Source organism: Octopus bimaculoides, chromosome 26 (genome assembly GCF_046866305.1).
Source record: "Octopus bimaculoides isolate indiv1 chromosome 26, ASM4686630v1, whole genome shotgun sequence".
NCBI lineage: Eukaryota > Metazoa > Mollusca > Cephalopoda > Octopoda > Octopodidae > Octopus > Octopus bimaculoides.
In genome coordinates this window covers 14,532,226-14,548,922 of record NC_142953.1, presented here as the reverse complement: position 1 = coordinate 14,548,922, position 16,697 = coordinate 14,532,226, and the positions used below count along the sequence as shown (strand labels likewise).

The window sequence follows — 16,697 nt, the reverse complement described above, 5'->3', positions numbered from 1 at the left end:
TTTGCACACTTTTTTTCAATCATGCACAAAGCTCCAAAATATAATGATAATAATAATCAGAGGCGGTGGAAGTTGGGAAAAAAAAATATTAGTGATATTTATAACAATATTGAATTATCTATGTATGTGTGTGTGTGTGTGTGTGTGTGTGTGTGTGTGTGTGTGTGTGTGTGTGTGTGTGTGTGTGTGTGTGTGTGTGTGTGTGTGTAAAACAAATAATAAATGAGTATATGCATATATACGTATATGTATGTGCATACCTACATCTACTTGTATATATAGGTGCATATCTGGGTACAGGACATTGCAAACAAAACGTAGACAAAAAAATAATAATAACCAGAGTGTACATATATATATATATATATATATATATGTATGTGGCTGCTATTTCTAATTTTCGGTGTGTGGTGAAGCAATATTTACTGAACCCTAAATTTTAAATTGTGTTTATATATTTACCGTTAATAGTTTTACTTGGTAAAATTACTAATTATCAATTAATTTTTCCTTATGTCTATATATATATATATATAATCGGATTGAAGTCTGGTGCAGCCTTCCAGTGTGCCAGCCCAGTCAAACTGTCCAACCCATTCCAGCAAAGACAGTGGATGTTAAATGATGGGGATTATATATATATATATATATATACATACATACAGGAGAATCAGTTAATTATGATTTTATTCAACATATTCCCCACTCAGATTCACACACTTATTGCAGACCTGTAAAAGAACTTAGAACCAAGCCTTTTATGATACACTTGAAGCCAGGATCTTTCCAGCAACCTCTTGTACATCTGCCCAACTTAGCGGTTTGGCAAAAGAAACCAACAGAAGCTTTGATCAGCCTGAGGCTAATGTAGAAGGTATTTGCCCAAGGTGTCATGCAGTGGGACTGAACCCGGACCTATGTGGTTGGGAAACAAACGTCATACAACACAGCCATGCCTGTACTAACTGAATTGTACCGAACAGCAGACAGACAAGGCTTAAAAAAAAAAAAGAAGATGCTGGGGTTGGTTCATTCGACTAAAATTCCTCAAGGCTGTGCCCCAGTATGACCACAGTCTATTTATTTTTTATGTATTTCAATCATTAAACAAAACTTCAGAAGTTTTTTTTTTTCTTTTTTATTTTCAGAAATAGGTATCCTTTTTTTTCTTCTAAAAAGCTGTAATTATAATAAATCCTTCAACGAAACCCCAGATATTAGGATTCAGAATATACATATTTATAGTGAGTGAATGGTAGAATTGTGGCATTTTGTTACGACTCTTCATGTTCTAAGTTCAAATCCTGCCCAGGTCACTTTGTCTTACATCAGTCGTGGGCAACCTTTTATTTTATTTTTTTTTTTTTTCCCAGAAGTGGGGCCACATGAGACATGGTTTATTAGGTGGGCTGCAAGAACAAGGTCATTTTACTTAGGTGTGCTGTTCAGAAAGTCTTGAAGATTGCAGTTTGCCTATGACTTGATGGTTGAAAAATTTACATGTTTATTTATCATATATGATGCGTGGATACCAGAGAAAAGAAGGGTTGAAATTAACAAAAGCCGACAAATGTATGTGTGAGTGTGGGATAGAATATACTCAATTAGAATCGCACCCCTCAGTAGATTACTGGTTCTTTATTTTATCAACACTGCTAAAGTCAACCTCAACAGGTTTCAAACTCAAAAGTTAAAAAAGTCCTAATTTAATACCACAAGGCATTTTGTCCACTGCTCCAACAATTCTACCAACACACCATTCTTCATAAATATAAATTAAATGATAATTAACAGTTTATAATTAACTATTCTTCATTGTTTTCACCATTTTTTATCAGTCGTAGAATCTGAAGATGAAATAGAAATCCACATGTCAGATATTTTGCCACTTGGTACCAGCTTTGGTTTCTTATAAAAGAAACCTGTTACTGTTCTAAATAGATTTTGGTGGAATGGTGCTGATGTTTTATGCCACTTGCCATTTCTGGAAGAAGTCATTCCCTTTGTTGTCAACAACGATGAAAGCAGGAAAATTTTCTACTTCGACTTTCCAGATAGCTTCCATGCCTGAGAGGAGAAGATGAGATGATGAATAGAGAAATACAGATATTTTTAAGAGTCACAAAAACAGATATTTAAAGATGAGAGAGACAGACAAACAAACAGAAACTGTGATTGTGTGTGTATGCTTGAATGTGGGGATACAGTATGTCTTTTAGGTGTCTGGGGGAGAGAGAAATAGAAAAGAGAGATATTTAGTTATTTACAACTGAATTCACTCAGGAAGCTTTGATCAGCCTGGGGCTAATATAGAAGGTATTGCCCAAGGCGCCGTGCAGTGGGACTGAACCAGGGCCTATGTGGCTGGGAAGCAAATGTCATACCACACAGCCATGCCTGTACTAACTTAATTGGACAGACATACAGGTTAGCAGACTGATAGACACACAAACAAAAAATGGAGGTGGAAGAAGAAAGAGGAATGATGTAGGAAAGTGGTGGGAACAGACAAGCTGGACTTACCTAATTCTGGGTATTCTAATACTTCGACTTTCTTAATACAGTTCTCAGCCAAGATGGCAGCTGGTCCTCCAATGGAACCAAGGTAGAAGCCACCATGTTGTTTACAGGATCTGGTTACCTGACAGGAGAGAAGAAAAAGGGAAGAAGTTAAAAATGATAGTGGGGAGTGATTGAGAGAGAGAGAGTATCATTATAAATAAAGAGGGAGGGGGGTTGATGTGGGGATGGTAATGAGATAGCTACCTGACAGAGATGAGAGCGATGGAAAGGAATGATATGAAATAGAGAGAGTGTATCATTATATATGGAGAGAGGGAAGTTAATGTGGGTGGAGCAGTGAGATGGTCATCTGACAGGAGGCGGAGAGAGATTGAGAGAGTATTATTATATATAAATAGAGAGGGAGGGAGGTTGATAGGGGCAGGGCAATAAGATGTTAACCTGAGAAGAGAGTGATTGAGAGAGAGAGAGAGAGAGAGAATCATTGCATATATGAAAATACAACGCATACAAAAGTACACATATTCACTTACATTCACCAACTTATACACACACATGCATACAGACAAATACACATATGGACTGACCTGTTTGCTTCTGTTTCCTTTAGCTAACATCACCATACTTCCGCCATTTGACTGTAACAGATCGACATAAGAATCCATACGTCCAGCAGTTGTAGGGCCGAAAGATCCACTGGCGTAACCCTGATGAGATAAAGTACAATACATGGGTACAGAATTTACAACAAATACAAAACAAACAATTTCATCATCATCATTGCTGCCACCAGCACCAGCATCGTCAAAGTAGTGAGACTATGGATTTGGTTCCCGCAATGAAGAGGGAACCAGGCTGCTGGAGTTCTGCGATGCAAATGATCTTATGGTTTGCAATATTAACTTCAGAAAACCTGCCAGTCACCTAGACACCTACCGTTCTGGCAGACACACTAGCCAAATTGACTACATCCTCGCCAGGAAAAGGGAAAGATGGCTGCTTATAAATGCCAAAACCTTCCCAGGCGAAGAATGTATCCCACAACATAGACTAGTAGTAAGCGACTTCAGGATCAGGGCTAAATGGATGCCCGGAAGATGACCGGAATGGAGGAGAAGGATCTGGAAGCTTAAAGATCCTGTGAATGGACAGATTTAGAGACGTATTAGTCAAATCCTTTGACGAAATAGAAGGGGATATAGCATCACATGATGTGGAAGACAACTGGAGGTTTCTATGGGACAACCTGCTGAGGGCCACTGACCAGATCTGTGAATGGTGCAAAGTCCCTTCTCGACCCAAGGTAACGTGAAAGGTGCTTTTTATGTGCCACTGACATGGGTGGCAGCTGCGTGACACCGGTATCTGCCATGACTACGATTTCACTTGGCTTGATGGGTCTTCTACTCAAGCATGGCATAACGCCAGAAAGAAAAAAATCGAAGAAAAAAGACTAAAGGAAAAAAAAAGAGGTTACAAAGGTGTGCTTTTCACCTCAGGGGTTTTGGCAGGTCCTGCATAATAGACAGGATGGTCTCTCATATACTGGGGGAGGCCTTCTCCGCTGTCAATTCTCTCCTTTAACTTGGCATGAGCAATATCTCTGGCAACAATCAGCGTTCCGCTGAGAGACAGTCTAGTCTTGATAGGGTAAGAATCCAGGACTGAAAGCATATCCTTCATTGGTTGGTTCATGTCAATCTAATTAAGAAAAATTAAAACTATTAGAACTAATTATTGTTTTTTTTTTTTTAATGAAATGTGAAAAAACAGAATGAAACTAAATTGATAATATAAATGATTATGGTGGTAGTGATGGTGATGATGATAGCCAACTCCCCTTCCATCTAGCATTTTAAAATAGTATATAAAAACTAATACCCCATCAGTTAAGAGGATGAGTGTGCCCCAGTTGATCCAATCAATGGAACAGCCTGCTCATGAAATTAAAATGCAAGTGGCTGAGTACCCCACAGACATGCATACTCTTAATGTAGTTCTCAGGGAGATTTAGCATGACAGAATGTGACAAGGCTGGTGCTTTTGAAACACATGTAATACTCATTTTTGCCAGCTGAGTGGACTGGAGCAAGGACACAATGTGCCACCAGGAATTGAACTGATGACCTTGTGATTGTGAAATGAGTACCCTAACCACTAAACCATGTACCTTCACCCATAGTATTCAATAAACAAAGTGAAGTAACAAAAACTCAAAGGAAATCACACACACATACATATGTCGTCGTCACCACCACCACCACTGCTACCATCGTCATCATCATCATCAAACATCTGTTTTCCATGCTGTCATGAGTTGGACAGTTTGACCAAAGCTGGCAAGCTACACTAGATTCCAGTCTGATTTCACTTGGTTTCTATGGTTGGATGCCCTTCCCAAACACCAACCACTTTACAGTGTGTGCTAGGTGCATTTAACATGGTACCGTCACATCCTCTTCACTAGGAGAAGTGGCCTTAACGCTTCTGCTATGGAGGACAGGTCTTCTTGAGTACAGCCAGGGGCTATCTCAGTCATTTGTCATCTCGTCTGACAGTTTCATACATTACACACAAAGACAAACACACACATAACACACCTGTACTACATCTCCGCCCAAACTTAAATCAGTGACCTCAGGTAGGTATTTGTGTGGGTTGGTTTCCAGTTGTTCCAGAAAGATTCCATCTTCGTTGATCCGTGCATTAACCTTGGAAAAATCGAAATAGATAAATAGATAAATAAATAAACACAAATTTTAGTAAATTCTTTCAGTTAATTACTCAATTAATCAACAAGAAGCAGACATCAAAGATCCATAGAACAAAGAGATAATAATTATTTCTTTATTGCCCACAGAGGGCTAAAACATGGAAGGGACAAACAAGAAGACAAGGGGATTAAGTCAATTACATCTGCTTACTTGTCTGTCAGCAGAACAAGAAACACCAATGCCTACAGGACAGGAGGCTCCGTGGCGGGGTAACCGAATAACCCTCACGTCATGACAGAAGTACTTGCCGCCAAACTGTGCCCCAATGCCCATCTGTTGCGTTAACTTGTGCAGTTCTTTCTCTAGTTCAACATCACGAAATGCACGGCCAAATTCATTACCTGCAGAAGATAAAAATGAGATGATGATAATAATAATAATCATCATCATCGTTTAACGTCCACTTTCCATGCTAGCATGGGTTGGACGATTTGACTGAGGACTGGTGAACCAGATGGCTACACCAGGCTCCAATCTGATTTGGCAGAGTTTCTACAGCTGGATGCCCTTCCTAACGCCAACCACTCAGAGTGTTGTTAAATAATAATAATAAATACCAGGTAGTGGCTCTCATGGCTGCTGATCTTAATTGATTTGAAGTTAAGATGATGATGATGATGATGATGACAATGAGAGATAATGATTATGAGAGGTGATGATGATGATGAAGAAAGAGATGATGATGAGAGAAGTGATGATAGAGATGATGATGGTGAGAGGGATGACAATGATAATCGTCACTATCATTGTCATCTTCACCATAATTATCATAGTGATGACACTGATGGTGGTTATGGTGATGACAATCATCTTGATGATGATTATGATAATGATGACAATGATAATGGCGATGATCATCATCACTATGATAGTGACAGATAGCAATTATGACCATGATGATGAGGATGATAGTGATGATCATTATTGTCATCATGATGACGGCAGTAGTGATGCTGATGAAGAGGAGGATATTGATGATGAGGATGATGACGACAACGCAGCCAATGACAACAATGATGAAGGTCTTGATTATGATAAAAATGATGATGATGACGACACTGTTCATGACAATGATGACGACGATGCTGATTGTGATGGTCACAAAAGAAGGCATCCAGAGTACCAACCTGATGTATGTAGTGTATCTAAATACCGACAGGATGCCAGCTTCACGGTCTTCAGATTATACTCGGCAGATGTCCCACCAATGACAACAGCTAAATGGTACGGAGGGCAGGCAGCAGTGCCAAGGGTCTTTGAAAAATAAAAATAGACACTATAAAAATATTACAAAAAAAAAAAAAAGACGAAACCAACAAGATTGTCTTAAAAATATCGCAACATCTGGTTAAAGATGAGTCATGGTGTCAATGTGTTAATCCTGTAGCATTTAAATGACCATATCCGGCCAAAATATTCTGCCCGTTTTATCATCAAACCAGCAAGATATAACCTCTCACATCTACTCTACAATATGGTTCTAAAAATAAACAATCAGTAGTTCTTGAAGTTTGCATTTTTCACTCCACCTTACTGTACAAAGATGTTACACATGTTATGATTCATTATTTGGCATGTTCTCAGCACAAGAAAATATTAGCAGCACATAACATGTACCATGTCTATTAAATAATATTCATCTCTCACTAGATGGAGTACTTTTTTTGTTAATCTTACCATCACAGAACGGTACGTTATATACACACACACATACGACGGGTTCCTTTGGATTCTGCCTATCTATTCTGCTAAATATTTCATAAACAAAATATTGTAAGATAACAAATTTTACCTTAATCTTTTCGTCAAAGAATTGGAGAAGTTTTTCAGGATTAAGGAGGGCTTTGGTTTGTTGGAAAAGAAATGTCTTGTTGGCAGAACCACCACCTTTAGCTAAGAAGAGAAAGTCATAATGATTGCTGTTGGTGGAATAGATTTCAATCTGAGCAGGTAGGTTGGTACCAGTGTTGACTTCTTTGTACATGTCTAATGGCGCCACCTGGAAGTATACAAAGAAATAATAACAACAATGATAATGATAATAATAATATTCCTTTCTACTATAGGTTCAAGGCTTGAAGTTTTGGGCAGGAGAGTAGTCATCATCATAATCATTATCATCATCGTTTAACGTCCGCTTTCCATGCTAGCATGGGTTGGACGATTTGACTGAGGACTGGTGAAACCAGATGGCTACACCAGGCCCCAATCTGATCTGGCAAGGTTTCTACAGCTGGATGCCCTTCCTAACGCCAACCACTCCGAGAGTGTAGTGGGTGCTTTTACGTGCCACCGGCATGAAGGCCAGTCAGGTGGTACTGGCAACGGCCACGCTCGAAATGGTGTTTTTTATGTACCACCTGCACAGGAGCCAGTCCAGCGGCACTGGCAACGATCTCGCTCGAATGTCTTTGCATAACTGGTACTTTCGACCTTGGCGGAATTTGAACTCAGAATGTAAAGACAGATGAAATCTGTCACTAAGCACCCACACTAATTAAAAAACTTACACAAAAGGCTTACCTGCGAATATCGTAAATTGTTCCGTGTGAAAGCATTGTAGATTCCTTGAGACAATGCTACTTCATCCGGTTCCCCAGTTGTCCACACATATTGTCCTTTCTTGCCTAAATAGGAGAAGCAAAAACAAAAAAAAATAAATAAGGAAAACATGCATATCGTAAATTGTTCCGTGTGAAAGCATTGTAGTAAGAAGCTTGTTTTCCAACCACACGGTTCCAGGTTGTATGTATGTATGAATGGTAAAAAGCTTGCTTTCCAACCACATGGCTCTGGGTTCAGTCCCACTGTGTGGCACATTGGGGAAGTGTCTTCTACTATAGCCTCAGGTTGACCGAAACCTTGGGAGTGGATTTGGTGGATGGAAACTGAAAAATGCCCATCATGTGTGTGTGTGTGTGTGTGAGTTTTTGTGTCTGTATTTGTTGTCCCCCTCACCCACCACCACCACCACTTGACAACTGTTGTTGTTGTTGTTGTTAGTGTGTTTATGTCCTTGTAACTTATCGTTTCAGCAAAAGAGACCGATAGAATAAGTTGCCAATGCTGCTGGACTGGCTCCTGTGCAGGTGGCATGTAAAAAACACCATTTGGACGTGGCCATTGCCAGTACCGCCTGACCGGCCCTCGTGCCGGTGGCACGTAAAAGCAGCCACTACACTCTCGGAGTGGTTGGCGTTAGGAAGAGCAACCCATGCCAGCATGGAAAGCGGATGTTAAATGACACTGACGATATATGATGCATCTCATATTGGCACTTACCCATACAGATAGCCGTTCCTGTATCCTGACAGCCTGGCAGTACCATATTGGCAGCAATGTTGGCATTCTTTAGCAACTCCAGGGCTACAAATTTGTCGTTTTTCGAAGCTTCTGGATCCTTGAGAATATTTGATAATTGCTGAAAAATTAGACAAAAAGAGACCAATAAATACGTAATACATATGCACAAACCATACATTTCCACATACATATATACATATATGAGAAGCTTACTTTCAAAACTGGTATAAGTGCATATTTGGTTGATTTCATGATAACTCTTAAAACACAACCTGAAAGCTGCTGGCTTCCTGCACGCGAAATTCTTTTGAGTCAAACTGGGATAGATGCCATATAGAGATTAGGTAAATCTTTAGACTTTCAATCAAAATCAGATATATTGAAGTTGTTGTTTTAAACAATCACTCGAAAGTCATTCTGATGCATATATCCGATTTTGAAAGTAAGTTCATATGTATGTATATGTGTGTGTGTGTATTTACAAACACACACACACACATATGATGGTGGTGATGATGATGACGACAAACACACATATGTATATACTTACATATATATGTATACAGGGCACCACCTTGGAGGATTTTAGTTGAATGAATTGAACCCCAGCACTGTTTTTTATTAAGTCAGGTACTTCTTATTCTATCTGTCAGTATAACTGGCTTTGAAGTCAGGTACTTATTCTGTCTCTATAACTGGTTTTGAAAGTAAGTTCATATGTATGTGTGTGTATATACATACACACACATACATACATCACATACAAGCATACATACAAACATACATACATTGTGCATTGTCTCCTTGAGCAAGAACACTTTATTTCCTATAGTAAAGATTGTTTGCCAACATAACATGGCAGTCCCGGTCTAGGACGAATGTTGCTGTAATTTAGCCCCAGCAGACATTGTCTCCAGCTGGCTATATGACACGATCTGTATCCTTACATTTTCGAACGACCACCACACTTGAATGGTGCTTTTTTATTTCTGTATTTCTTGTTGCACCAGTTTATTCAGCTGGCAAAAGTGAGTTGTACCAGTAATTCATAAGGGTCATGCTGAATCTCTCTAAGAACTATAGTAAAGCTACATGTGTCTGCACTTGCACATTAATTCCACGACCAGGCTGTTCCGTTGATTGGATATCAACTACAACACTCATTCCAATTCACTATTTTGCTTGTGTGAACCTCAAAAATCTGATAAGGACCCTGGTTGAAATCTACTACAGTAGAAAAAATAAAAGAACAAGAGACTGTAAGAATAGTTACCTGTAGATGACCTGGCCTCAGTAGGTGTTCAATGTCCACGATGGCCTTCTCTGCCAAAAGAGTCAGTGCTTGTGAATCAATTTGCAGCACCTTCTTACCATTGACGTTGACTGTTTCTACATAATCACCTGTACAGGTGAGAGTGGAAAAAAACAGGAATATAATGACCTGGTCACACCATGCCAGCATGGAAAGCAGACATGTCTAGTTAAAAAAGAAGCTATATCCAACTACTTCGAACAAAGTCTGAGAGTAAATAAAAAATATTCAATCCATAAATGTCAGTCCAACAAAATATATATTTGGTAGTTTCTTATTTCTTTACTGCCCACAAGGGGCTACACACAGAGGGGACAAACAAGGACAGACAAACGGATTAAGTTGATTATATCAACCCCAATGCGTAACTAGTTTTAAGGGTATCGTGTACCGTCCACCAAATCCACTCACAAGGCTTTGGTCGGCCCGAAGCTATAGTAGAAGACACTTGCACAAGGTGCCATGCAGTGGGGACTGAACCCAGAACCATGTGGTTGGTAAGCAAGCTACTTACTACACAGCCACTCCTGGTCAGTCACAAAGACTACCGCATAAACTTGCACTTATGTTTAGTGGCTTGCTGTATTCTTTTTCAGTTCAATCTACCATTCCTTTTTACCCATAACCAAAATGAGCTCTTTTCCGTTCTCTCAATACATATGAAAACATGAAGAAGCACCAAAATCTTTTAAGTGCTTAGGGCCTCTATCGGTCTTAATCTAGCCTAGTATCCAGGGGTTGACGATGATGATGATTAACATTCATAAATATCACATTCATTTAAGTCCAGGATGACCTAATGAGTTGGATAAAATAAACACTAGAGAAAGTACTGAGGTCAATAGAATTAATAACTAAACCCCTCCTTGAAGACAGTGCTCCAGCATGGTCAGCGCCCAAAGAATGAAATTGGTAAAAGAAATACAAAGATAAAATGCTACAAACCTGAAATTTTCTTCCATGGAATCTCTGGTTTTGATTCAAAGTCCATTATGTCTTGGAAGATGAAGGGTTTTGCAGTGGCAGCTTTTGCCAATGTCCGTTTTAAGTGTAGAAAGTGGCGGGCGGCAACAGATCTTCGGCCAAAGTGTGATAGCCATCGGGAACAGCACAACATCTAAAGAGAGAGAGTGAGAGAGTGAAACAGATAGATAGATAGATAGACAGACAGACATGACAGAGAGATAGATAGATAGACAGACAAAAGGAGATAGATAATAGATAGATAGATAGATGGATACACAAAAGGATAAATAGATAGATAGATAGATGGATAGACAGAGGGACAGATAAATAATTTAGATAGACAGACAGAAGAACAGATAGATAGATATGTTTCTTTATTGGCAATAGGGCTGAACAGAGAGGGGACAAAATACAAAGTAGAGCTTTTCTTTTTGGGAAGAGAAGAAAAAAGGGTGTAGAATTTCGATCAAAAAGGATCATGGAAGGGGGGGGGGCACGTGCGTCAGTATATATGTTGTGAGTGCTCACCAGTTTTCTTTCTTTCTTTTTTTTTTTTTAACATTAGATTCCGATAGAATCGTAATCTATACTATCTGAAAGGTATTTGTAGAACATTTCAATAAAAAAAATATTCATTTTTGTTAAAGTTATGAGGAAACAAAGTCAGAGGGTGGTGGCACTTGTGAAAGTATGTCGAGATTCTTTGCATCGTAATTATATTACAATCTAAAATATAAATTATGTAAACAAACAAAACGAACGGATGAAATATTCCTTAAAAAAAAAAAATCAATTATTACTTTTCTTAATCGTCTTTTACAATGTAATACGACTAGAAATATTCAACCTTAAATACCAAGATGACCTTTAGGAGGTTTTTCACCTGGGTGGTTGATTAACAGATAAGTAGACACAGTTAACTCTCTTTCTCTCTATCACAGAGTTTAATGGCATACCCTCTCACTCTGTGGTGCATGCATTAGTGTAATGTAATAGTCGTAATAGTTATTACACAATACTTGCAGGTAACAACTCTATATACATAATAATATTACATAATAATTCCATTAATATCTTGAATGCCTTTCACAGGATTATAGGTTACCATATTCATTAGATCCCCTCCTTCTTCTCTCCACTACTCGGAATAACTCCCAAGACGGCCAAATTGCCCTCGAATTACAGCCACATCGACTTAAGAAAAAAATATTGCATTAATAAAATGTAATCCTAGATATACCCCAAATAAGGCAGGACAGTCGTAACTGGAAATGCTTTTGATCATAAACAGGCCTGCATGACCAGAGTTGACCTGGGGCTAAATACTATCGCCATCTCCAACAACAACAGTGACCCTTCGATTGCCAGTGTCTGCATCAAAGGTCGCACCACGTCCTTAGTTCAAGAGTTTGCAGATTCTGCTTGACTTACACTTTGCCTTTGTTGTTTTTTAAAGATTTTTGCGGACAGATAGAAAAAAAAAACAAGAATAAACAAATAATAACAAATAAACATCACTTGCCTTCTTAATGTGTGTACTGGAAGTAGGCCGTCCACGACTTGAAACCCAAATCACGCAGTTCCCTGCTGAGTTGTGGTGAGAGGAAACATGTGGAGGATAAGCACTAAATAATAAGATTTATCTGCAGAGGCAAATTTTTCTACCACTACACCAAGAGATTAAATTTACGAATTGAAACCGAAGGAAAGAATAAAAATTCATCGTCACTTGATCGCAAAACTGCTTTTTTATTTGTTTTTTTTTTAAAATTTACTATCATTATCATCGTGACATTGGTTTTGTTAAATCAATACGTCCTCATCGATCCCATGTTTGGCATTTACAGAGTTCAACGTTTTAAATTAACAATTTATAGAAAAAAGATGAAAAAAAAAAAAAAGTAAGATTATTTGTTAACGAGAAACTTTCAAATTTAGTTACTAAAACCCTTCATGGTGATGCTCCAGGATGGCCGGAGTCCAATGCCCGAAACAATTAAGATACCAGATAATTAAAAAAAAAAAAGACAAAAGGAGGCTACTTGTTCGTGTGAGGTCCTAGACTTACGAATGCTGTAACAACGTCATTACTGTAAAGTATTTATAGAGTTATCCACCCTTGGTTGATTAATTAATTTTTCGTTCCTCCTCGTGTTTACCCGAAGAAAACATTTAATTAATGTGATTTTTATTGTTTAATAATGGGTAAGAACGACAAGGGCCAAGTTCTTGGTCGTAGTATTATCAAGGAAAGATTCGCTAAGAAAAAACACGGAGGACAGAAATGTTTTGTGAGTATAATATTCTGGATTTGTTCCGTTGTTTAAAATTACACACACGCATTGACACATGTTTCTCCGTCTTTATTATTTACGTGGTCCAGATCGACTTTGCCTTTCATCCTTTCTTGGTCGATAAATTAAGTACCAGTTACGTACTGTGGGTCGATGTAATCGACTCGTCCCCCTCCCCCGTTCGCCAGAGCGCATTTTTTGGTAAATTTTCAGATTAACACCCGCACGATTTTCACTAGGGTGTTAGGGTCAGGGTTTTAGGGTTTGGGGTTAGGGACGGAATTCCCTAACCCTAACACCCTGGTGAAAATCGTGTGGGTGTTAATCCGAAAATTTACCCATTTTTTTTCCATATTCGTTTACATGTTACATATGGATTTATTGGCATAATTACAGATTTCTGCCCCCTCCCCACCAAGTTTGGATGATAAAATGGATATTTTTTAATGAAATTGTCTACGAGTATGTTGTTATATCATGTAGACTTCGGAGGAGTGGGGAATTTCGGAAAATTCATCGGCGTCCACTTCAATTCGTCTTAACTTTCAAGAAAATGGATATTTTTTTTTTTTTTACGAAATTCTCTACAAATATACTTCGGACTATGGTAGATTCCGTGAACATAGGAATTTTGGGGTAAAACAACAGGGGATTATTTTTGAGAACCGTTCCCCACTCGAGGGTGTTTCAGAACAAGTCCATATTTTTCTCCGTTTTATGCGTTTGTTTATCCTCTCTCTCTCTCTCACACACACACACACGTAATTAAAAAAGTTCAAACGGGGAATTATTCCATTCAATATCATGTTTACTATAGAGATTATGGGCGATCTTTCAATACTAGGCCGGAATATCGGCCTTTTCCGTAAAAAGTGTCTTCGGCGATCTTTACCAAAGATCGGCCTTTTCCGTAACACCCGCACGATCTTCACTAGGGTGTTAGGATTAGGGTTTTAGTGTTAGGGGTTAGGGTTAGGGTTAAGAGAGGTAGAGAAGGTATGTTTTTTTTTGTTTTTGCTTGTTGTTTGCTGCTTACCACTATCTATCTCTCTTCACCCTAACCCTAACAGATTATACTTTACACTTCTATATTTAACTGTACGTGTACATTATTTTTGCTTCTGGTGTCTTCTGCCTTTCTAATATAAACGTTTATCTGGGAATTTACTTAAAGTGAGAAAAAGATCGTATGCAACAAATAAGTCGTCTTAACATATTTCGTAAAGACTTCCTCCCCCCCATTTTCTCGCAAATTATTGTTGTTTTAAAAATTTTTTGGGAAATAGCTCGCTCCGGCCAGTCATGGTATTAGCTGTCAGTAGCCAAAGAATCAACTCAAACCAGCAGTAACGTTCCTTGTCAGATTTTTCTACTTTCACTTCTGACAGCTAATACCATGACAGTGCCTTTCCACGTTTTCGGATACGGAGATTCCGGAAAATTGCCAAAAATCGGAATTTCGAAAATTTCTGTATACATTTGTATGGACACCAGTCTTTCGTCTCCTACTTAGGTACAAAATATAGTGAACTGGACCAACCAACTGTTGCTGGATGGTTGAATGATTCCCCCAGATCTAAAATATGTTGAAATTCTTGTTTAGTGACCTGCAAGTAGTCTGGAGGCAGTCTTCGCGGTCGCGAAGCAACAGGTGGGGGTCGGTGTGATTTCAAATATGGTGCGTAACCCCATGTTTGATGTCCTTGTTTTGTCATTTCCTTCTTCAGGTACATACGAGTGAACTGAACGATGGCTATGAGTGGGGTCGGCTCAACCTTGCATCTGTCACTGAACAGAGTAACCTGGAAGACTTCCTTGCCACTGCAGAATTAGCAGGTACAGAGTTTACTGCAGGTAAGGATATCTTGACTGTTTTTTTATTTGTTTTGTAGAGCGTGGCCGTTGCCAGTACCGCCTGACTGGCTCCCGTAGGATTTTCGAGCGAGATCGTTGCCAGTGCCCCTGGACTGGCTTGTGCGGGTGGCACATAAAAGACACCATTTCGAGCGTGGCCGTTTTCGTGCGGGTGACACGTAAAAGCACCCACTACACTCTCTGAGTGGTTGGCGTTAGGAAGGGCATCCAGCTGTAGAAACTCTGCCAAATTAGACTGGAGCCTGGTGTTGCCATCCGGTTTCACCAGTCCTCAGTCAAATCGTCCAACCCATGCCAGCATGGAAAGCGGACGTTAAACGATGATGATGATGATGATGATGTAATTTAGTCTCCATTAATGTCATTTGTTGCGGGTTTGTGATGGGTCAGTCACTGCTCACCGCCTCATTGGATCCTGCTGAGCTGTCTCAAACATGCCAGCACCGAAGATGAACAGATGTTATATGATGATGATGATGATGATGATGGTAGTTATTGTTGGTGTGGATGTGGCTGTGTGTCAAGAAATTTGCTTCCCAACCACTTGGTTCCAGGTTCAGTCCCACTGTGTGGCATCTTGGGCAAGTGTCTTCTGCTTTAGCCCCAGGGTGACCAATAGCTTGTGAGCGAATGTGGCAAATGGAAACTGTGTTTGTGTGTATGTGCCTCCCATTGCTTGACAACTAGTGTTGGTATGCATTGAGCAAACTTGGACACACACACGTATGTATGAATGTGTGCGTGTGTATATGAAGGATATGTTCTCTATATGGCCTGCTTGTTTGTTGTACCTTGTTTATCATTTTGTCCATGTTCTTTTGCAACGTCATGTACCCAGATGTGTATCTATATGTACATGTAGATGAAGGTATGTACATACATGTATATATATATGCATATACTCATATATTGTTTATATATATATATAAAGTGCTCATGCTGGTGCCACATAAAAAGCTCCCAGTGTACTGTGTGGAGCGGTTGGCATTAGGAAGTGCATCCAGCCCATAGAAGCCATACCTGAACAGACTATGGAGTCTGGTGTGGCCCATGGCCTTATCAGCTCTGGTCAAACCATCCAACCCATGCCAGCATGGAAAATGGATGTTAAATGATGATAATATATATATATATATATATATATATATATATAAAAAGGGGAATTTGACAAGACAGTCAGTCGGAAGCTGACACTCGTTGATGCTGCATCGAAGAGGCCAGGGAATAGAAGAAAGAAGACATGCACCCAACACCAGAGCTGAAGACACCTCCGAAAGGGGGGGCCCCACCACGTCAAAACGGTAGAGGAGTAGGGGCCGAAACCGGACGTGGTTCCTCCTGAGGATGTCTTGAGCTAACTGGATCCTATAAAGGAGCTGTTGTGGTAGCAGACCATGAAACATTACTATATATATATTTATACACACATATCAACAAGAATGGAATGAGCAGTTTGTTGTTTTGCAGCTGCAAATTAGGGGTAGTTTATATATATATATATATATATTGTAATCATGTATGGAGTTATCTTCCTTTGTAAGAGAATATATGTAATGCACAACTGCATTTTTTACAAGAGTGGTTGTATTGTTGGCTTTATATGTATCCATTTAATTTTTCTCGATATTTTTATTCATTTTTTTGTTTTTC

The 16,697-nt window shown here is 39.1% G+C and overlaps 2 protein-coding genes across 4 annotated transcripts in view; one reads left to right on the top strand and one right to left on the bottom strand.

Annotated features, from left to right (window-relative positions):
- Nucleotides 1–1,269: 1,269 nt before the first annotated feature.
- Nucleotides 1,270–12,474, bottom strand: LOC106880202 (uncharacterized). 2 transcript variants are annotated; one of them, XM_089342513.1, is made up of 13 exons: nt 12,401–12,474; nt 10,858–11,029; nt 9,874–10,001; nt 8,580–8,718; nt 7,821–7,924; nt 7,090–7,296; nt 6,425–6,551; nt 5,448–5,638; nt 5,124–5,234; nt 4,018–4,224; nt 3,111–3,230; nt 2,524–2,641; nt 1,270–2,067 (listed from the first exon to the last, which is right to left on the bottom strand). In XM_089342513.1, the coding sequence occupies exons 2-13, from the start codon at nt 11,027–11,029 to the stop codon at nt 1,967–1,969; spliced, it is 1,725 nt and encodes a 574-aa protein (XP_089198639.1). In that variant the 5' UTR covers nt 12,401–12,474; the 3' UTR covers nt 1,270–1,966. The 2 variants fall into 2 exon arrangements, with proteins under 2 accessions (XP_089198639.1, XP_089198640.1); XM_089342514.1 differs by lacking the exon at nt 4,018–4,224.
- A 515-nt stretch (nt 12,475–12,989) lies between these two features.
- The window catches only part of LOC106880134 (large subunit GTPase 1 homolog), a 15,633-nt gene continuing 11,925 nt past the window's right edge, over nt 12,990–16,697 (top strand). For both annotated transcript variants that reach the window (XM_089342510.1, XM_089342512.1), the window contains exons 1-2: nt 12,990–13,169; nt 14,900–15,026. In XM_089342510.1, coding sequence (XP_089198636.1) covers nt 13,080–13,169; nt 14,900–15,026 — 217 coding nt within the window. In that variant the 5' untranslated portion in view covers nt 12,990–13,079. The remainder of the gene's footprint in view (nt 13,170–14,899; nt 15,027–16,697) is intronic.

Excerpts from the sequence above, each read along its gene's own strand:
- LOC106880202 (XM_089342513.1), bottom strand. The coding sequence starts at position 11,029 with ATGTTGTGCTGTTCCCGATGGCTATCACACTTTGGCCGAAGATCTGTT. Across the intron at positions 7,925-8,579 it reads AGGAACGGCTATCTGTATGG|GCAAGAAAGGACAATATGTG; the intron begins GTAAGTGCCAAT and ends TCTCCTATTTAG. Across the intron at positions 5,639-6,424 it reads AGATACACTACATACATCAG|GTAATGAATTTGGCCGTGCA; the intron begins GTTGGTACTCTG and ends TATCTTCTGCAG.